Below are 23,079 nucleotides of genomic sequence, written 5' to 3' on the forward strand. Positions count from 1 at the left end.
GTGTCCCCTAGTGGGAAAAGTGAAAAATGTAAAAAAAAAGAATAAAAATGTTTTTAAAAAAGTGTAAAAATAAAAAAGTTATAAGTGACAAACATGAACTGCTTTTTTTCCTATAATAAGTCTTTTATTATAGGAAAAAAAATGAACACGTAAAAAACAGTACACATATTTGGTATCACTGTGTTCGTAACGACGCCAACTATAAAACTATAATATTATTTTTCCCGCACGGTGAACAGCGCAAAAAATAAATAAATGAAAAACAATGCCAGAATCACTATTTTTTGGTCACCACCCCTCCCAAAATATACAATAAAAAGTGATCAAAAAGTTGCATGTACGCCAAAATTATACCGATACAAACTACAACCCGTCCCGCAAAAAACAAGCCCTTACACAGCTTTTTTGACTGAAAAATAAAAAAGTTATGGCTCTAAGAATATGGTGACACAAAAAATAAATTATTTTCTAAATAAGTTATTTTATTGCGCAAATGCTGCAAAACATAAAAAAACCTATATACATATGGTATCGCCGTAATCGTACCGACCCGCAGAATAAAATATAATGGTCATTTATAGCCCAGGGTGAACGCTGTAAAAAATAAATAAAAATCATTGTCAGAATTGATGGTTTTTGTTCACCATGCTTGTCGAAAAATTGAATAAAAAGTGATCAACAAAATCACATGTACCCCAAAATGGTACCAATGAAAATTACAGATTGTCCCGCAACAAATAAGCCCTCATGCAGCTCCGGTGGTGAAAAAAAAAAAAAAGTTCCGGCTCCCAGATTATGGCGATGCAAAATGTGCAGAGCGTTCCAAAAGCGGATAAGATTGGGAGCCATTTATAATATAACTGCAACACTGGCCACATATCAGCGGATTATAATTTATTTAACCCATTATTATACCCTCTTATTATGCCCTGATGTACTCTGCCCAACCTACACATGCCCCCACATTAAAAACGGAAATACCAGCAAAACGCCAGAGCTTCTACCAAGCAAAATCTGCGCTCCAAAAGCCAAATGGCGTCCCTCCCTTCTGAGCCCTACAGTCTGCCCAAACAGCCGTTTACGTCCACCGATATGGCATCGCCATACCCGGCAGAACCCGGTTAATATTTTATTTGTGGTATTTGTGGCACAAACTTGGCACAACATATAGTGCCCTAAAATGGCACATCAGTGGAAAATTGAAATTTTCACTTTCCACCATCGGCTGCGCATTAAACCCTTCGCGCACCATGACTTAATAGCATGTCGTGGTGTGGGGGGTGATATATGGAGCGTCTCACGCGCGGAGCCCGCGCCATACGCTGCAGGTGTCAGCTGTGTATTACAGCTGACACCCGGGACTAACGGACAGAAACAGCGATCGCACTGTTACAGGAGCCTGTAAAAATTACAATATACTGCAATACATTAGTATTGCAGTGTATTCTACCAGTGATCTAACGATCGCTGGTTCAAGTCTCCTAGGAGGTCTAATAAAATATGTAAGAACAAAAGTAAATAGTTATTATTGGTGGAAAAAATTAAATAAATATTTAAAGTCCAAAAAGAAACCCTTTTCATATTTTTTCTCTAAAATAATGTAAAAAATTAATAAAAAATACACAAAATTGGTATCGCTGCGTCCGTAAAAGTCCAAGCTATTACAATATACCATTATTGAACTCGCATGGTGAACGCCGTGAAAAATAAAGAATTTTAAATGGCAAAATCGCAGTTTTTTGGTCACCTTCGCTCTACCAAAAAATGTAATGAAAAGTGCTCAAAAAGTCTTATGTACCAAAAAAAACTACAGCTCTTCCCGCAAAAAATAAGCCCCCACACCACTCTATTGACGGAAAAATAAAGAAGTTGTGGCTCTCGGAAAGCGGGGAGGACAAAACGAAAAAGAAAAACATGGATCAGTCCGGAAAGGGTTCATTATTTTCTAATGAAAAAAACATTTATGACCACATGTTGGGTATGGCCGTACTCGGGAGAAATTGCTTCACAAATGTTGGGGTGCATTTTCTCCTTTATCCTTTGTGAAATTGAAAAAATTCAACATTTTAGTGGAAATAATGTTGATATTAATTTTCACGGCCTAATTCTAATAAATTCTGCAAAAGACGTGTGGGGCCTAAAAGCTCACTATACCCCTAGATAGATTCCTTAAGTGGTGTAGTTTCCCAAATGGGGTTACTTTTGGGGGGCTTCCACCGTTTCGGTCTCTCAGTGGCTTTGCAAATTCGACATGACACCCAAAAGCTATTCCAGCTAAATTTGAGCTCCAAAAGCCAAATGGTGCCCCTTCCCTTCTAAGCCCCGGTGTGGGTCCAAACAGCAGTTCATTACCACATATGGGGTATTTACGTATTCAGGAGAAATTGTTTTACAAATGTTGGCATGCTTTTTCTCCTTTATTCCTTGTAAAAATTCAAAATTTCCAAGTTCTTACAGAAAAAAAGTAGATTTTTACCTTTACAGACTAATTCCAATGACTTCAGCAAAACAACTGTAGGGTCAAAATGCTAACTTTACCCCTAGAAAAATTCCTTGAGGGGTGTAGTTTCCAAAATGGGGTCACTATTGGGGGGTTTCCATGGTTTTCATCCCTCCAGTGCATTGCAAACGCGACACTAAACTGAAAACTATTCCAGCAAAATCAGAAATCCAAATGGTGCTCCTTCTCTTTTGAGGCCTGCTGTGGGTCCAAACAGCAGTTTATTACCACATATGGGGTATTGCTTTGATCGTAAGAAATTGCTTTACATATGTTGGGGTGTTTTTCTACTTTATTCCTTGTAAAAAATTTAAATTTTTATGTTTTTTCACAAAAAAAGTAGATTTTCATCTTCACATACTAATTCAAATAAATTTAGCAAAAAAACTGTGGGTTCAAAATGCTAACTATACCCATAAATTCCTTGAGGGGTTTAGTTTCCAAAATGGGGTCATTTTTGGGGTGTCTTTACTGTTTTGGTACCACAAGACCTATTCAAACCTAACATGGTGCCTAAAATATATTCTAAAAAAAGGAGGCCCCAAAATCCTCTAGGTGCTCCTTTGCTTCTGAGGCCGGTGCTTCAGTTCATTACCGCACTAGGACCACATGTGGGATATTTCTAAAAACTGCAGAATCTGGGCAATAAATATAGAGTTGCATTTCTTGGGTAAAACCTTCTGTAGTACAGAAAAAATGTATTACAAATGAATTTTCGAAAAAAATAAATAAATGAAATTTGTAAATTGCACCTCTACTTTGCTTTAATTCCTGTGAAACGCCTAAAGGGTTAAAACACTTCTGAATGCTGTTTTGAATACTTTGAGGTGTGCAGTTTTCAAAATGGGGTGATTTATTGGGACTTTCTAATATATAAGGCCCTCAAAGCCACTTCAGAACTGAACTGGTCCCTGAAAAAATAGGCTTTTGAAATTTTCTTGAAAATATGAGAAATTGCTGCTAAAGTTCTAACCCTTGTAACGTCCTAGAAAAATAAAAGAATGTTCAAAAAACGATGCAAACAAAGTAGACATATGGGAAATATAAACTAGTAAGTATTTTGTGTGGTATTACTATCTGTTTTACAAGTAGATGCATTTAAATTTAGAAAAATGCTAATTTATGCTAATTTTCTCTAAATCTTGGTGTTTTTTTACAAATAAATATTGAATTTATCGACCACATTTTTTCCCTAACATAAAGGACAATATGTCACGAGAAAACAATCTCAGAATCACTTGGATAGGCAAAAGCATTCCGGAGTTATTACCACATAAAGTGACATGTCCGATTTGACGAGCATTCTTGTCCTGTGTGACAGCCGTCTGTGCGCGCGATCTAGAGCGGGGTAACGGCTGTAATACACAGCCACGGCCCTGCACTGACAGCGGAGAGGAAAGAAACATATTCTCTCCACCGTTAACCCTTTGAATGCCGCGATGAAAGCTGATCGCGGCATTCAAGGAGAGGGGACTGCACTTTGATCGCGTCACAGAAGATAACTGTGACGCGATCAAAGCCAACAACTCGTATGGCCAGACAGCCCAGGGTCCATTGAAGGACCCCAGGGCTGTCTGAACATGTTTCCTGTTAGGGCATACTGAGGTATGCCCTAACAACTGCCTGTGTACAATCAGTACACAGGCTAATGTACTAGCATATAGATCTATGCCAGTACATTACAGTTACAAAACAAAAATCAAAATGATAAATCCCTTTATGGGGTTAAAAAAAAAAAAAAAGTTAAATGAATGTAAAAAAAAAAATTATGATAAATAAAAAAGTAAAAAAAATACACACACATTTATTTATAATAAATAATTTTTTAAAATATAAGTCCCAAAACATGAAATAATAGAGACATATTTGGTATCGCCCCGACCGTAACAACCTGTACAACAAATGTATAACATTATTTATGATGATCAGTGTATGGTGTAAAAAAAATAAATATTAAAACTGCTGCGGAACTGCTTTTTTTCTGCATTTTCGGGCAAATTTTTTTTTATAGAAATTAAACGATAATGTATTTGTGCCCAAAAATGGTACATATAAAGTACAACTCGTCCCGCAAAAAACAAAGTCTCATACAACTACGTCGTACAAAAAATAAGAGTTATCAGCGTCCGGATGCAAAGAGGGGAAATATAAAAAAATTGTTCTGTCCTCAAGACCAAAATTGGCCATGTCCTTAAGCGGTTAAAGAGGACCTGTCACCTCTCCTGACATGTCAATTTTAGTAAATACTTGCATTGCCTATGAAGCAATTTGGGAACATCATTTCTTAGAACATTGCATTGTGCCCTTCCACTGTTATTCCTCCTAGAAATGTATGAATAAATTGATAACTTGGTGTTCGCATCCCATTTGTAAAGGGGCGTGTCTCTACACAGTTTCACTGTCAGCACTGATTGGATACGGTCAGTCTGTGTAGAGACACCCCCAACTGTTAACCCCTTAGTGACCAGCCTATTTTAGGCCCTAATGACTAAGCAATTTATTTATTTTTTTCGTTTTTCTATAGCCGCATTCAAAGAGCTGTAACTTTTTTATTTTTCCGTCGACATAGCTGTATGAGGACTCGTTTTTCACGGGATTAGTTGTACTTTTTAATGGCATAATTATGGAGTACATATCTTTTTATTAACATTTATTAAACTTTATTTGGGGGTGGGGTAGAAATAAAACCCTGAAATACCTCCATTATTCTATGCGTTTTAAATTCACGCCGTTCATCGCGCGGCGTAAATCACGTTACCTTTATTTAATGGGCCGGTACGATTACGACAATACCACATATGTATGTTTTACGACTTTTGCACAATAAAAACTCTTAAACCAAAATTATTTGTTTTTACATCGTCGCTTTCCAAGAGCCGTAACTTTTTTATTTTTCCCGTCAATGTAGTGCTATGTGGGCTTGTTTTTTGCAGGACGAGATGTAGTTTTCATTAGTTTTTGGGGTACATAGGACTTCTTCATTAGCTTTTATTATGACTTTTTTGGGGGGGCAATAGAAAAAATAGCAATTTCACCATTGTTTTTTGTGTGGTCTTCTTACGGCGTTCACCTTACGGTTTAAATTACGTTAACTTTATTGTTTTGGTCATTATGGTCGCAGCGATACCATATATGTGTACTTTCATTTATTTTTTACACTTCCTAAATAAAAACTACTTTTTATGGAAAAAAAAGAATTTTCCTTTTTTTTTTTACCATTTTCTTTATTAATAATTTTGATTTAACATGAATTACTTATTTTCTTAGTCCCACTAGGGGACTTCACTGCACGATCTTTAGATCGCAGATATAATGCTTTGGTGTACTTGGTATACCAGATCATTACTGCCGGTCAGTGTAAAACGGACAGGCAATCTATTAGGCCATTCCTCTGGCATAGCCTAATAGGAATATAGCCAGGGCAGGCCTAGGGGCATTTATTAGGCCCATGGCTGCTTTGGCACCCCATTGGAGGCCCGCTGTCGCATTTGCGGGCTGCCGATGGGTGAGAGAGGGAGCGCCCTGCCTCTGTAAACAACTTAAATGTTGCAGTCGCTACTGACCGCAGCATTTTAGGGGTTAAGCGGCCGCAATCAAAGTAAACGTGATCGCTACAGTTGGAGCAGGGGCCTGGCTGTCATTAGACAGCCGAGCACTCGCTCCAGCCTGCACGGGACGCCCGTGCAGGACTTAGACTTGGCTGCCATGAAAAGGCGGCAGCCTAGCGTAAGGCCCCTTAGTGACCGCCGTGAAAAGGCGTATTGGTGGTCACTAAAGGGTTAACACCCAGTTATTAATTTGCTCATAAACGATTCGAAAGGGGAGCGAAACAATGCAGAGTTCTAAGAGAAGATGTTCCCGAATTGTTATTTCTTGGGAATACAATTATTTACTAAAACAGACATGTCAGGTGTAGTGACAGGTCCCCTTTGAAAGAAAATTCTAGAAAACGAAACCCCAAAAGTAAAGTAGTTCGAATTTGAAGATATTTTTTAGAATTCAGTTTATTTTAAATTAACCCCTTACCGCAGCAGCCAGTTTGGCCTTTGACAAAGCCATATTAAATCTGACATGTGTTAGGCTACATGCACACAAGCTTATCAGATTCACACGCATTAATCTGGTCCGTGTGTGTTGCGTTATGCATCAGAGTGCTTTGAAGTGGCATGCGTTCTTCACGCACTCGCAAAGCACATTTTTTTTAAATTATTATTTTTCATAGAATTGATGCGCAAACCACGCACCGCACACGGATGTGCATCCGTGTGCAGAGCGTGGTTTTCACGCACCCATTGACTTCAATGGGAGCGTAGGTGCGTGAAAACGCACCAAAATAGGACATGCAGTGAGTTTCTCGCAGCGGACTCTCGTGCATGTGCGAACGGACTCTCGTGCATGTGTGAACGGCCCCATTGAAATCAATGGGTCCGTGTGCTGCGTGTGATTTCCATGCGCAGCACACGGACGTTATTCAAGTTCGTGTGAAAGGGCCCTTACTTTGTGTGGTAAAATATATTCATAATGCTTTTACGTATCGAAGTGATTCTGAGACTGTTTTTCGAGACACATTGCACTGTATGTTCGTAGTAACTTTTGTTCATTTGTGAAAATTATCACAATCTATAGAAAATTTGGAAAAAGTTGAATTTTTAAAAATGCGATTTTCTCTGGTTCTAAGACAGGTAGTCATTCCACAGAAATTAGTTATTAACATTTACCTTTTGTCTAGTTAATGTTGGTGTAATTTTTAAAATGTTCTTTTATTTATTTTATAAGTTTAGCATCAATTTTTCAAATTTTTCCAGAAAATTTCCAAAACCTATGTTATACCTAGTGCAGGGTTTAAGGTGGTGGTGCATTGCTGATCTTTTACCTGTAAGAAGCTGAATAAATAAAATGTGTTTCACATTGCATAACTAATGGCTAAATGGTGAAATACGTGTTTGTTATGACATCAGTACAGGATATAAATAAAGTCCAATACAATATTTGCAGCAAAAAAAATACTCACATGGGAATCTGCATTCTCCGTGTCCAGAAGAGTGATTTGCAAAGGAATCATAGAATTTTTCACCATGAACTTGCCCAAAACAACCTCATGAAACATTTGACTTCTCTCTCTTGTGCTCAGCTCCTTCTTGGGAAGAGGGGAATCCAAAGACACCACTTTACATTGTTTACCATCTGGTAAGAGAGAGACAGCAGAGAAGTTACATCAGTGACACGAATGTCTTCAATTCTGACATTATATTGGACACACTTTCCTCTAAGTATGTGCCTATGAATTGGCAAAAATGTTAAATTACAAAACCACAAAGCTTATCAATGACAACCCAACCTCTGGTAGGTGAGGGTGCAATTAAACTTTTTGCTGCCTTGAAAATGTATTAAATTTTTGATTTATACAAAAAATTATTTTTGTCATGTAAGTTACAAGGTAGGGCCTCCAGCACATGCCACACATGCTGGTTAGGTCTTTAATCTAGGGACTTTGGGAGGCCAAGTCAACACCTTTAACTCTGTCATGTTTATCAAATCATTCCTAAGCAGTGTTTGCCGTGTGGCAGGACGCATTATCCTGCTGAAAGAGGCCACTGACATTAGGGAATACTGTGGCCATGAAGGGGTGTACTTGGTCTGCAACAATGTTTAGGTATGTAGCGCGTGTCTAAGTAACATTCGCATGACAGTCAGAACTATAGTGCCCATGGCCGCGGGCTGTCGGGTTTACTCACCTCCCGACGCTCGCAGCCATGGATCTGTGAGCGCTGGCCTCCGTCTCCCTCCTAGGAGATGCCAGCGCTCACTTCCGCTCCGTTCGGCTGGATCATCACCATCAACTGCCACGATTTCCTGGTCTATAAGAAGGCCCCTGGCCTTCTAATCCTTGCCTGAGCGTTGTTAGTCTTTCCCAGTCTGTCTCGCAAATGGTTCGTTAGTGTCTCCCGTTCCAGCTGTTACCCGTGCCCTGTTACCGTTCCTGTATTCCGTGTTGTTCCTGTGCCTACCCGCGTTCAAGTGCCATCTGCCACGTCAAGTGCCTTCTGCCACGTCAAGTACCTTCTGCCACGTCAAGTGCCTTCTGCCACGTCAAGTGCCTTCTGCCACGTCAAGTGCATTCTGCCACGTCAAGTGCCTTCTGCCACGTCAAGTGCCTTCTGCCACGTCAAGTGCCTTCTGCCACGTCAAGTGTCATCGGATACTGCCCGCCACGTCTGGCGCCACTTGCCGCACCTGCCTCCATCCGTGCTGAAGCCACAGCCACCGCCCGGACTATTTCAGGTACCCAAGCTTACTGTCTACCATTTACTTCTGCTTAGACTGTGACCTGGTCAGCTGCCTCCCCGCTACGGCGGAGCGGCCTAGTGGGTCCACATACCCTGTGCCCGTGACAAGAACCCAGCAGAACATTGCCCAGAGCATCACACTGCCTCCGCTGGCGTGCCTTCTTCCCATAATGCATCCTCTCTACTCCAGGTTAGCGACAAACACGCACACCCAGCCGTCCACATGATGTAAAAGAAAATGCGATTCATCAGAACCGGCAAACTTCTTCTGTTGCTCCATGTTCTAGTTCTGATGCTCACATGCTCAATGTAGGTGCTATCGGCGGTGGACCAGGGTCAGTATGAGCACTCTTACCAGCCAATCGCTAGGCAAGAAGCGATGCACTGTGTTCTGACACCTGTCTATCATTGACAGCAATAACTCTTTCAGCAATTTGTGCTATAGTAGCCCTTCTGCGGGATCAGACTAAAAGGGGCTAACTGTAGTTCCCTGCTCGCATCAATGAGCATTGGGCACACATGACTCTGTTGCTATTGTTGAACCCCTTTTGGTAGGTACTAACCACTCCATACCGGACACACCCCACAAGAGCTGCCAGTTTGAAAATGCTCTGACCCTGTCGTCTAGACATCACAATTTGACCCGATCCTTACACTCGCCCATTTTTCCTGCTTCCAACACATCACCTACACTGACTGTTCACTTACTCCCTAATATATCCAATTCCCTGACAGAGATAATTAATGTTATTCACATTATATGTCAGTAATGTTATGGCTGAACAGTTTGGGGTTAATTTAAAAACTTTTCTATGCCTGTATTTTGGAAAAGAAAAGTCACAAAAGGCCCAAAAAAGATGTAATTTGCATTGAAAATTGCGACTTTTAGACATTTTACACCTGCCTCGCCACTTTTGGAAAATTGGGGTGTGACGCCAGAAAACTGGCGCAAATTATAGCAGAAATCTAGGACCTGCTGTAGATTTCACTCTGTGGAGCGTAGAAAGGTATAGGCCCGTGCCTCTTTGGAATTTCCATTTTTAGTGTTCCTTTATTAAAGCAATGAGGCTTTGTCTGTTTAGTACAAATCAAGAATCCTCACACAGATAAAAGGGGTTTGCAGGAAAATGTAAAGGTTTTTTTTAGTCTAAAATAAACCATTCCAATACACTTAAACCTTATATATTGTATATACTTATGTCTGTTTCTCATTCACCTGCAGTCGTTCCCTGCATAGCGACATGTGTTCCTCGGTGAGTGATGATGTTGCCCATAGTAACGACCGCATAATGGGAGTGCAATAGCCAGGGATTGGCATAGCGCTGACATGTCATCGTTCATTGAGCAACACATAAAGCAGCAGGGGACAGAGACAAAGCAATAAGGTAATTATATTGCCAATATTTTTAATTATTTTCTACTTCTGGAAAACATGTTCAATTTATCAAAATGGCAGCAGTTCTTTTCTCCATTACAAGCCCCAATCCATAATAGGGATCATGTACAGCTGTATAAGGATCATGTCCACATTGGTGAAAGACCCTGGCTACGTTTTGACAGGTTAGATGTGGGGAGAAATAACTCTTCAGGCTTATATATAACAACCAATTTCTTCAAACACGGATGAGACAGTAAGTACACTTCAACCAATCACCCCCAGAAACCATGCACATCTTCAAACTATACCGTGGGGACATATTTGTCAATGGACATCTACTAACCCAGACACAAACAAACATTTAGGCTCCATTCACACGAACGTGGCCAACTGTGAACGTGAAAAACTACAGTTTTTCACATCCAAGGTGCACCCGTGCGGGACGCATTATCACGCATCCCCCATAAACTAGAAAGTCTATGGAGGGATGTGTGAAGCGCAAAAAAATAGGCCATGTCCTATTTTTACTATGGACCCTTCACACACTCCGTTGAAACAGTCATGTGAACGGCTCCATTAAAATACATGAGTCCGTGTGATGGCCGTTGTTTTAACTGCCATGACACGGACGTAATACACGCTCGTCTGATTGAGCCCTTAATCAATACAGTACATTCACATATAAGTCTGGCCCATCTGCTTAAATTATTAACATTACATTACAGCCATCTTACCCAGTCCAATAATGGTCTTCACAGACAGAGGAATCTCCCATTGTTCACTGTACCCAGGAGCATGGTTGTTAAGGAGGGTAAACAAGGCCTGGGAAGTAAGCACGACCTGTGGACAATACTTGGATGCCAGTTTAGAAATGTTTGGATCTGAGCTCACGTTCTGTTGAGAAGCAAGAAACACAATTCAGATCGACCTGCAAAGAAGACGTGTATGTATACAGTCGTATGAATAAGGGCTTGAGGCCTGTTTACAGTGGTCAGGTATCGTTATAATTCGCTTGTTTCCAAGTGGTTGTACCGATAATTGGCCAGTGTGTATGAAGACGATCAACGATAAAACTAATTTTCATTGATTGTATAGCCATGCAAATTGTTATTATCAGCCTCATGATTGGTCATTGGAAAATGCTGCTCAGAGCAATAGTTACAATTGATGCCTAGTGCAGGCCCTCGGGAAATCCGCCGCTAGGCAATAATGATGCTCCTCGAACTCCACCAATCCAGCAACGAGGATCGTCCTGATGGAGATCATCCATCAGTTCCTCGGAAAAGCCTTTTGAAACCACCATTGTTCATCAGTGATTTGAAAAGTGTCTCTATGTAAAGGGACCTTTAGCCTGTAGGATAGCTTGATTGAATTGGTATTACTTCTGGTAGTGAACACAGCTCACAAACCTTCCAAACATTACGTTTTTATTATAATGGATGTCCATGGGACCAACAAGCTTCATTAAAGCTCTGTTCTCATCGTTATTTCCGTTTTTAGATTCCATCATAGGAACAGAAATTAACTGAAAAGCAAGATCCATTACATAACGGACATCAATGGCGTTTGTCATTTTACCAGACAAATTAGCACTACCTTCTGTGCTACTTTGTCCAGGAGTTTGGGCAAAATTTGCGACAGAGGGTCCTAAGAGTCTCCAACTCTTATGTGAATACAGCCTAAGCGTGTAAATACAAAGAAGTTGTACATTAGTAAAACCTGCTTAACGGAATAGTACCATTGACGTAGAACAGTTTAATGACAAACTCACCATATGCACATGGTCAGCCTTCTTCATTGGAGGCATCATCTGAGACACCTTTTTGTATGCGGTTGGCAGAGTAATCTCATCAGACGGAAATGTAATTTTCACAAATTTCACAGATCCCTGAAAACAAGTTCCCATATTACAAGTTACAAACAATTGCTGCTGCGAATAATTATTGGCATTAACATAGAGTAGTATAGAGATATTTTGAACATGGATTAAGATATGAAAACGTTAAGTTTTTAAAAATAGACACAATTGCACAAAAACCATTATATACCCGCAGCCTTCAGTTATGTGTTATGTAAGGTCACATACTCATGACCGTGCCCGTAATCACTGCCCGTGATTCCGGAGACGGCCGGCCGCGGACAGACATCCGCATTTTCGGCCCGTGCTCCCGTACAAAGTATGGGAGCACGGCCCGTAAAAAGCGAGAGAACGGACATGTCCTATCTTTTGCGGTACACTTCTACGGCCCAGACACCTCCTGTAAATATAGGGGAAGGTGTCCGCGGTCAATAGAAGTGAATGGGTCCATAATTGCGGACCACAATTACGGACGATTTTTACGGTCGTGTGCATGGGGCCTAAAAAAGTGTATACAGACTAACCTTACGCTATGGACTTTATATGCTGCGTGCTTTTTTGGGTTCATTCATCAAAAGACCCTGATTTAAAGGGGGTGTCCACTACTGGACAACTGATGAGCTATCCACCGGATAGGTCATCAGTACATGATCTGTGGACCGTTAAGCCGCTACGGCTGCCTCCGAGCACCGGATGTACATCCTGGAAGAAGTTGGCTCCGGCCACTGAATAGCGGTGAGCTGCCGTACTGCAGCTCTGCTCCTATTCAGCACGGCTACTCTGCTATGTACAGAGCCAACTGCTTCTGGCTCTGTACATAGCATAATGGGCCATAACATTGCCATCTGGTGCCCAGAGATAGCCGGAGCGGCTTAACGGTGCGGGGTCCAGGTGTCAGACCCGCACCGATGATATACTGATGCCCTATCCGGTGGATAGAGCATCAGTTCAGTAGTGGACAACCCCTTTAAGGGATGGTTGTCACAGCTCTTAAAAGGGGTTGTCCCAGGATCAACATTTATCACCTATCCAGATAGGTGATAAAGGTCTGATCGCTAGGGACCCCCACTAATCACTAGAACGGAGGTCTCGTGCCCCACTTTCATCCTCACTGCACCGTGAAGTGAGGAGAACGTTGAATATAGCAGCAATCTAGCATGTGATCTGCCCCTATGTCAAGTAGGATGAGGGAAATAGCCGCTGTGTTGTTCAGTCCTATAGACTTTTAATGGAGCGGCACTGCACATGCTCGACCACTGCTCCATTCAAAAGTTCTCCTCACTTCAGTCATGAAGTGAGGAATGGGAGCTCGGCATCCCCATTACAGTCATCTGTGTAGAAAAGTGGCAGAAAACAAGTCACACTCCTCACAACTCAAGCTCTAACTACTTTTCCAACTTATAAATGATTCTGATAAAAGGGCGCAGGGGCATTGTAATTATAGGACTAAAGGGTCAAATGTAAAAAAAAAAAAAACAACCTGTGGATTAATGCATTAAGTAGCAACTAGAGATCTTAACATGATTACATGTTAACTGATCATTTCAACTTGTTAACTGATCATTTTTAAATTTTCGGACTACTACTCGAATGTTTGTTAAACAGCTTCGGTGCCCGCGCAAACATCCTGATGTACATGTACAGTTAGGTCCAGAATTATTTGGACAGTGACACGATCTTCATGATTTGGGCTCTGCATGCCACCACATTGGATTTGAAATGAAACAACTGAGATGGAATTGAAGTGTAGACTTTCAGGTTTAACTCAAGGGGTTGAACAAAAATATTGTGTGAAACGTTTAGGAATTACAACCATTTTTCTACACAGCCTCCTCATTTCAGGGGCTCAAAAGTAATTGGACAAATTAACATTACCAGAAATAAAAAAAATTGTTTTTTTAATACTTTGTAGAGAATCCTTTGCAGGCAATGACTGCCTGAAGTCTGGACCCATGGACATCCCCAAACGCTGGGTTTCCTCCTTTGTGATGCTCTGCCAGGCCTTTACTGCAGCGTCTTCAGTTGTTGCTTGTTTGTGGGTCTTTCTGCCTTAAGTTTTGTCTTAAGCAAGTGAAATGCATGCTCGATCAGGTTGAGATCTGGTGATTGACTTGGCCATTGCAGAATATTCCACTTTTTTGCCTTAAAAAACTCCTGGGTTGCTTTCGCAGTATGTTTTGGGTCATTGTCCATCTCGACGTCCAATCAACCTTGCTGCATTTGGTTAAATCTGAGCAGAAAGTATATCCCTGAACACTTCAGAATTCATCCGGCTGTTTCTGTCTTCAGTCACCTCATCAATAAACACTAGTGACCCAGTGTCTTTGGCAGTCATGCATGCCCATGCCATCACACTGCCTCCACCATGTTTTACAGAGGATGTGGTGTGCTTTGGAACACAAGCCGTTCCAAGCCTTCTCCATACTTTCTTCCTCCCGTCATTCTGGTACAGGTTGATCTTAGTTTCATCTGTCCAAAGAATGCTGTTCCAGAACTGGGCTGGCTTGTTTACATGTTGTTTATCAAAGTCTAATCTGGCCTATCTATTTTTGAGGATGATTAATGGTTTGCACCTTGTGGTGAACCCGCTGTATTTGCTCTCATGAAGTCTTCTCTTTATGGAAGACTTAGATACTGATACACCTACTTCTAGGAGAGAGTTCTTCACTTGGCTAGATGTTGTGAAGGGGTTTTTCTTCACCATAGAAAGGATTCTGCGATCATCCACCACTGTTGTCTTCCGTGGACATCCAGGCCTTTTGGAGTTCACGAGATTACCAGAGCACTTTTTTTGTTTTTCAAGAACGTACCAAACTGTTGATTTGGCCATCCTAGTATTTGTGCTATCGCTCTGATGGATTTCTTCATTTTTTTCACTTGCATTGAGAGGTCCTTTGACCTCATGTTGTGGGTTCACAGTAACAGCTTCCAAATGCAAATGCCACACCTGGAATCAACGCCAGACCTTTTACCTGCTTAATTGATGATGGATTAACGAGGGAATAGCCCATGCAGCCCAGTAAATAGCTTTTGAGATAATTGTCCAATTACCTTTGGTCACTTGAAAAAGAAGCAGCTACATATTAAAGAGCTTTAATTCCTAAATCCTTCCTCAAATTAGGATGTGAATACCCTCAAACTAAAGATGAGAGAGTCTGCTCTTTAAGCCCACATTATATAACTGTATATTCAATATATTTGGGTAAACAGCTAAAATGGCAAAACTTGTGTCACTGTCCAAATAATTCTAGACCTAACTGTATGTCAAAATGCAGGAATTACCTTCCACTTAGAATATACATTTGCAGGAACTCTTTCAAATACACATAAAACTGACAATCAAAACATAGGACTGCAAAAAATGTAAAATGTGGACAGGGTAGAAAAGAGAAAGTTGTGTTTTTTTTTACCATTTTAAGAAGGCATTTCTCCAGCTTAAATGTTAAGTCTGAGATGAACTTCCCCCCCAAAATGCTTGTGATCTCATGGACAGTGTAAAACGGAGGGTAATTCTTCACATAAGTTTGACATGCCTTTACCATTTCCTAGAAGCAGAAGGGGGAAAAAAAATATATATAATAAGGCTTGTATGCAATCACTAGATTAGGCCATGTTCACATCTGTATTGGAGGTCCAGTGAGGGGCCTCCGGCACAGATACAGTCAAAAACAACGTAGCAGGCCTCGCTACTTTTCCAGTAAAACGACGACCACCATGACTGAAACCCAACAAAACCCATTCAAGTCAAAGGGTTCTGTTGGGCGTCGTTGGTATAATTCATGCGACGGATCCGTCACTACCATTATTTTCGTTGTTCTGCTTCTACGACAGAGCAGAACAAAGAAAATAGAAACACATGTGAACAGAGCCTTAGATGGAACAAGACACTTTCAATGTTTATCTGACATCATGCATTCTACAGGGAGAGCTCTGGCTCTGTTTAACCCTCTCCTGTCGCTAATATGCCTATTTACATCGGGAAAGGGTTTTTAAAAATGGCGCCAGCTCAGAAGCCGAACAGGCACCACGGCCGCAGGGGTCTCTGCTGTGTGGCACAGCAGGGACCCAGCGGCAATGCTTGCGATCAGAAAAATCTCTGATCACAAGCATTTAACAGATGCCGATGTCAGATGTGACCCCCGGCATCTGAGGGGTTTTTATTGCCCCTTTAGATATCGCAGAAGCCAGTGTAGTACTATAGCAGCTGGGAGCCTTTTGAACGCTCCCAGCCCTGCTATAGAAAGATTGTTATAGGGAGCTGCCTGTGGCAATGCACAATTTTGCCATAGACTGCAATATTGTGATATTGCAGACTATGGCATAAGCAATCTAATGATCGCAGGATCAAGCCTCCAAAAAAATTTTGTTTCTTTCAAAATGTTACATTTTTTTAAAGGTACTAAAACATAAAATCTATATACATTTGGAAGCACCGTGATCGTACTGACCCACAGAATAAAGGTAATGTGTCATTTTCACAGTACAGTGAACACCCATAAGAATATGGTGGAACTGCTGTTTTTTTCCAATGCCACCCCATTCTGAATTTTTTCCCAGCTTCCCAGTACATCAAACAGAATACTAAATAGTACCATTAGAACGTACACCTTGTCCCGTAAAAACTAAGCCCTCGTTTGGCTCGGTCAACAAATGTAAAAAGTTATGACTTTTTGAAAGCGGGGAGGAAAAAACAAGAGCATAAAAACGAAAATTAGTCTGGTCCTGAAAGGGTTAATCTATGCTGGGCTGGCAAGAGAACACACTTTCCAGGGACAGTTTTAGTCCATTTGAGGACTGGATTTGTCCAGTCCAGAGATTTCAGAAATGTGATCTCAGTTCCAACAATCTAAAATAAGGTGTACAAGACAGAAAGGCAGCTCAGTGGTTAGCACCGTTCCATTGCAGCACTGGGATCCTGGGCTTGACAAACCAGAACCATCTGAGTTTTATTTGTACGCTCTCCACGCAGATGCGTAGGCTTTCCTTGCGTATTTAAATAAAATGCCTTTCTAAGAAATTGGTACGCGTGTGTGTGTGCATGTACCAGCATGTCTGTGAATCGGATAACGAGGGAAAACTGGACAGGGATTGATGAGTGCTAAGAAGCCGTGAATGGCACATGTGGCAGCACTCGTACAATGGTGGCATGTGAGCAGTCGCATGGGAAGACATGAAAATGTCCTCTTTATCCCAAGTATTCAGAGTTCTAGTATAGGACACTAACCTGAATATAGAGTTCAGCATCAGCACAAAGCACATTGTAGTCCTCTACACAACTCCGAGCTGCATTCTGGAGAAATTTCTGAAATTCTGGAACTTCACTGCTTGATTTTGATTTCAAGAACTAATTGAAATGATATAGTGGAGACGTTTAGAGCACAATAAGATCTAACAAAACAATAGGAATAGACTATTAAGCAGACATAAGAATCCAGGCGTTTTTGACCTTTTATGCAGTTGTTGGCTGTCCAAGAAATTACATGCCTGTTTGGCAAACTTGGTAGGGCAAATTTATAGTTAGATTTCGTAAAGATAGCGGTTGTCCAAACAACGTTAAGCTTTAGCCAATGTCTTTTGCCCAATAACATTAGTAACGAAAAAACAGTGTAACAAAAATTGTAAAAATAAATTTAAAAAAGGGAAGGAGCAACTATCTGAAAACAATAAATCAGGGGAAAACTGCCCATAAATAATTTGTTGTTAGACGTGCCCGCAGCAGCATCACTTTCAGTTACCTGGTAATGGTTATATTCCTTGATTCGTTGAAAGGCAACATTAGTGTTCTTATTGTTGAGGAATTTGATCATCAGTTTTACGTATGCATCCTGCTCAAATGCTGTAAGAGAAGAGAACTTCGGGAATGGCACGCGAGGCTCTGGAAAAGGTAGTATGTCCTTGGTGGAACCTGGTACAACAGGAGTTTGACGGTCAGTGAAAGGAGCTTGGGAACCTGAAGCCTCTGAATCTTTTTGTGTAGGTTCTGCTGGTGCTGGTCTGGGAGTAAAATAAGAAAACATGAAGGAGAAGGATGGTTAATATCATAGACCGCGATTTTTGTAAACGATCCCACCTGTAGAAAGAATTAGAGGTTAAATGCCTTGTAAGGCAACCGATAGACATCAATGGGTTTCACATGTTTGTCTTTTAGATGAAGAGGACCTGTCACCTATACTGAAATGCCAATTTTAGTCACTAATTGTAGTCCCCATAAAATAACAATTCTGGAGCATCTTTTTCTTAGAACTCTGCGTTGTGCCGTTCCTCTGTTATTCCTTTTATAAATTTATGAATAAATTGACAGCTGGGTGTTAGAAGTTGGGGGTCTGTCCCTATACATATATATCATCCCAGCTCTTGAACGTGACTGCAACGCCTTGCAAATATATACAACCGAACTAGAAAAAAGGGTCATGCAATCATAACTATTTATATCAAATAGTATACATTTTATTGAAAATCTAAAATATAGCACATAATAAAATCAATGATGGATCACCAAAAAAGACCAGAACACATACTAAATAAACAGTGGACAACCACATTAGAATAGGAGATTATAAAGTAACATATCAGTTGTATGAAAGATCTCTAATATAGCAGATGGCTAACCCAATAATGATTAATGTAATACAGTGATATAATAGATTGCCAGTTCACAATATTAAACACTATGTAATATGGGTAATAAATGCAATAAAATTGTATCACCTATCAAGAATGGAACTGGAAAACAACATATGTGTATAGGTATAGCTTCAAACTGCACTAGATCTATCAGGTATAAACAGTGAAAAAATAGCTCACCTACGTAACTGGTCAGTAATGTGTCTGGTCACCTTGCCTCGACGCGCGTTTCTAATTAGTTTTCCTCAGTAGGCGTGAAAGTGCACCAGCTCAAGATAAATGGAAAGTGCACCAATCACCAGTGATAAAAATTATCACATGATATGATGGGTACGTCATGCAGCCCACCCCTGTCCCTAGTAGGGTAGTCACGATACCAGAATTTGGACTTCAATACCGATACTTCGTGTAGTATTGCGATTCTCCATACCAAAACGATATTTTGCTAACGATATTTTTTGTACATTTTTTTATTTAACATTTCTTTATTATTTTTAAACTTTTAATGTACTGGCATATATCTATATGCCAGTACATTAGCCTGTGTACTTATAGTACACAGGCAGCTATTAGGACATACTTAAGTATGCTCTAACAACAGGAAATATGGTCAGACAGCCCTGGGGTCCATCAATGGATCCTGGGCTGTCTGCCCATATATGGTATGTCCCTATATGGCATCCCCCATTCTCATTTTCCTCTTGAATGCTGCAGTCCGCTTTGATCGTGGCATTCAAGGGAATAGCAGTGGAAATCAGAGGTTTCTCTGATCTCCGCCGTTACAGCAGGGCTGTGTAATCCAGCCATTGCCCCGCTCCTGACAACAAGTATGTGAACGCGGTTAGCATGACGTGATGCAGCCAGCGCTGCACTAATGAGCGGTGGCGACGGCACTGAACACAGAAAAAATGGGGGTGTTTTGCAGTGCACCTGACATGTTCTCGGTCTTCAGTGCCGGCCGCATCTCCTCGTGCTGAGCGCGCGCACACACTTGTTGTCAGGAGCGGGGCAATGGCTGTATTACACAGCCACAGCCCTGCTCTGACTACATTCATGTGTTACAATACTAAGCTGTGCGGCGGCACAGATGAGTATTGAAATACATGAATTAACGGTATTGAACAGTTTCAGGGTGCATGGCATCTGACTGACAATGTCTAATCAGTGCTGACAGAGCGAGACTGTAGGGTCACGCCCCTCTGACAAGAGGAATGGTAACACCCAGTTGTCAATTTATTCATACACTTCTAGGAGGAATAACAGAGGAATGGGACAATGCAGAGTTCTAAGACAATATGTTACAGAACTTCTATTTCCTGGGGAATACTAGTATTTACTAAAATAGACAAGTCAGCAGAGGTGACAGGTCTTCTATAAAGGCTATGGACACCTTTGAAACGGGGAAAAATAATTTTACACGTAAGTGGTTACCTGGAATTTAAAAAAAAATTGCATCAAGTTTTAGGCTGCAATCTTCATTCATTTTCAGACTCCCTGCTATGCAGTTTACAACTTTCTTCTAGTTTCAGACTCTCCTCATGTAAAATTGGGAGGGACACGTTAACATGCTGGATGTGAGGTGTGTGTGTGTCCAGGATGCTGCTGCCGTCACCTTCATGTAATCAGCATAGCTTTTATGTCAGAATTTGCGGGTGAAGATACACAAACACTACAACAGCCGAATTGTAAGACATTTTTAATAAAGACCATTTAGAAAGTTGCTTAGTTTTGCATTTTAGAAGCAAATGAACAATTAAAAATACAATAAAAAAATAAACACAAAGATGTCTCTAGCCTTTAACTGGAAGAACTGAAGAAAAGAACAGGCAAATCAATTTGCCAATAGTATCACATAGGCTAGTGGATTAGCATACAGATTTGGTGAAACAATCAGCTCAATGTGTTTTATTTTTTAAACCATTCACGGCTATCTCCCGTGTCTTTAGCAACACTACCTACATAATCATTTACCATTAAAGTGCCTCTGTCAGCTGTATATCCTGCCATATGTAAGGGCAGCATGTTACAGCTACAGGTCTGTATTTCGGTTATCCAAAACGGCACCAAAACAAATTTGTGCTGTTTGGGTAATAGGAGCGAGGAAAGAATACAGTGGATTCAGTTATGAGTCCAGCGTATCCATAAATAAAGGGCTCCACTACAACTCTCTGCTGTGACTGACAGGCTGCTGTGTATGAGGCCCTGTGAAAAGGGGCGAAAAGAGCGTTCCCCTCATGAATACAGCGAATTCATAACCATCGCTCCTATTACCCAAATTTGTTTTTGTGCCATTTGGGATAAAAGAAATACAGCTGCAATATACTGCCCTTACATACGAAAATAAATTCAGATGATAGATCCACCTTAAAGGATGAAATAGTTTATAAAAGTTATCCAAAATGTGTTATGCTTTCTTATTTCAGCACACAGAAGCAAAAAATTCACTTAAGCAATGGAGAGATGATAGTACATCGTCAGCACAAGACACGTCATAGCTGTCTCCACATAGGAGAAGATGTCGGTCAGGGAGACAGGAGCTGGCACATGAAATTATCTTGAAAGGAAAAAACGCTGACTAAGTGATGCAGCAGAAAGAACGAATTGAATGCAAATGAATTCCAGTAATAGAAAAGCTTTAGAAAATATTAAACTTATGGAACAAATGGCACAAAAGTCATAAAAAATGTGGCTGCAAATGGTTAGCAACAATGAGGCACATCTGATCATTGACTGTCTTTGCCAACTATCTGTTTGCGTACATATTATACACAGCATCCAAACTGCTGTCCTCCGCACCACTTATTGAAAATAGTAGATCTTTGCAACTCAGCAAGGGCACCAAAATCTGCCAGGTATGACTGCACTCTAAGAATAAGTTCACACACAGCAGATTTCTTGCAGAAATTTCTGCGATTAAAAATCAGTTTCATTCATCTAAATTCGTTTTTTAATGCAGTAGGTGAATGGATTTTTGCATTTTCAGTCGCAGAAATTTCTGCAACGTGTGAACTTACCCTAACACAGCTTTTCCAACATTATACAATAGCATAAACGTTGCTTGTATTATGCTATTGTACCATGTTGGAATAAAGCTTTAATTGCATCTTGAAGACAAGTTCAGTGCCTGGGGTTCTTTCTCCTTCTTATTGTATTCAGGTAAATCAATCATTTATTAGTCTTGCTTGCTTCCTTTTTCTTAAGGAGGATTTCCATAGAATAAAGGGAATGGTTTCTTTTTCTTCCGTCAGAGGTCTGCGTTGGGTGGATCAGCTACAGAGTTCCTAACCAGAGCATCGCTTGCGCTCTGGCCAGGGACTACTGTGTTGGGAAAGCCCTTGACATCACCGTCCATATATGAATTCTCTAGATGTATGCGGATACAGAAACGTGTAGATTCAAGTGTAACCAGTGGGTGAGAGTTAGTAATAAGGGAAACTGCAGATCTTTGACCCTAGAAAGCTCTTTCAGAGACTGAGCAAACCGGTTGTCACACTCAACCGATAGCAACCATTTAGTAGGATTGTAATAGACAAACCATTAATCCTATACAAACTAAAAAAAAAAATGAGCACAGCAATTTTATACTTATTTTATAGGTGTTACAAATAAATGATACATTTAATAAATGGCAAATAATTGCTACACTTTAAAGTCGTCGTGAATTCTCAATGAATATAAGAAATATTTAAAGGCAAACGCTATTATCATATTATAATCAGTGATAGCACCAGAGCTTTGCTACAAACTAGCAACGAAGTACTGGCTATCTTGACTGTTTCTGGAAGAGGCCTGTCGGTACTGCTTCGTACCCTGACTGGGACTCTGCCAGCTACCATGTACTTGTAAACCTATGCTACTCCAAGGCCTGTTTTACACAAGAATTAAAGGAGTTATACGGAGAGATAAAATTGATGGCCTATCCTCAGGATAGGCCATCAATATCTGATTGGTGGGAATCAGACTCTCGGCACCCCGGCACTCGTGCGAGCGCTGCATCTTTATTCCTCATTCCTTTCATTGCTCCATAATGACAAGCACAGACACATTTGTAGTGGTAGTTCGAAGAATTACAGCCCTCTCCCATTCTAGTGAATGGCTGTAATAATGTGAACCTCTCCCACCCAGGCTGAAAGAGGAAAGCATTTTTAGGGATCCCTCATGGTAAAAATGTTAGTAATCACAGGTTCAAACTATTTTAGGGGTTACCTTTGCTTATTTAGAAATATGGTCTCTCTCAATCTTACAGCAAAGAGGAGTCTTGGCAAGGTTATGCACTGAAATTCACTGTTAATCTATTGTGCAATGTAGATATCACCATTTATTTGCACTCGCTTACAAAATATGTCCACGTTTGCAACCAATTTTTATTGCTTCAATGCATCGAACTGCAAATAGTCTTGATTAAAAAATATCCTACCTTTTTTGGGTCTAC

At 40.6% G+C, this 23,079-nt stretch overlaps 1 protein-coding gene across 1 annotated transcript in view; it reads right to left on the reverse strand.

The window, feature by feature from the left end:
• The window catches only part of ICE2 (interactor of little elongation complex ELL subunit 2), an 85,496-nt gene that overhangs the window by 51,607 nt on the left and 10,810 nt on the right, over positions 1-23,079 (reverse strand). The window contains exons 3-8 of the mRNA XM_075857788.1: positions 17,759-18,017; positions 17,248-17,367; positions 15,434-15,568; positions 11,937-12,053; positions 10,900-11,059; positions 7,512-7,684 (exon numbers count right to left, since the gene is read on the reverse strand). Coding sequence (XP_075713903.1) covers positions 7,512-7,684; positions 10,900-11,059; positions 11,937-12,053; positions 15,434-15,568; positions 17,248-17,367; positions 17,759-18,017 — 964 coding nt within the window. The remainder of the gene's footprint in view (positions 1-7,511; positions 7,685-10,899; positions 11,060-11,936; positions 12,054-15,433; positions 15,569-17,247; positions 17,368-17,758; positions 18,018-23,079) is intronic.

Source organism: Rhinoderma darwinii, chromosome 3, assembly GCF_050947455.1.
Source record: "Rhinoderma darwinii isolate aRhiDar2 chromosome 3, aRhiDar2.hap1, whole genome shotgun sequence".
NCBI lineage: Eukaryota > Metazoa > Chordata > Amphibia > Anura > Rhinodermatidae > Rhinoderma > Rhinoderma darwinii.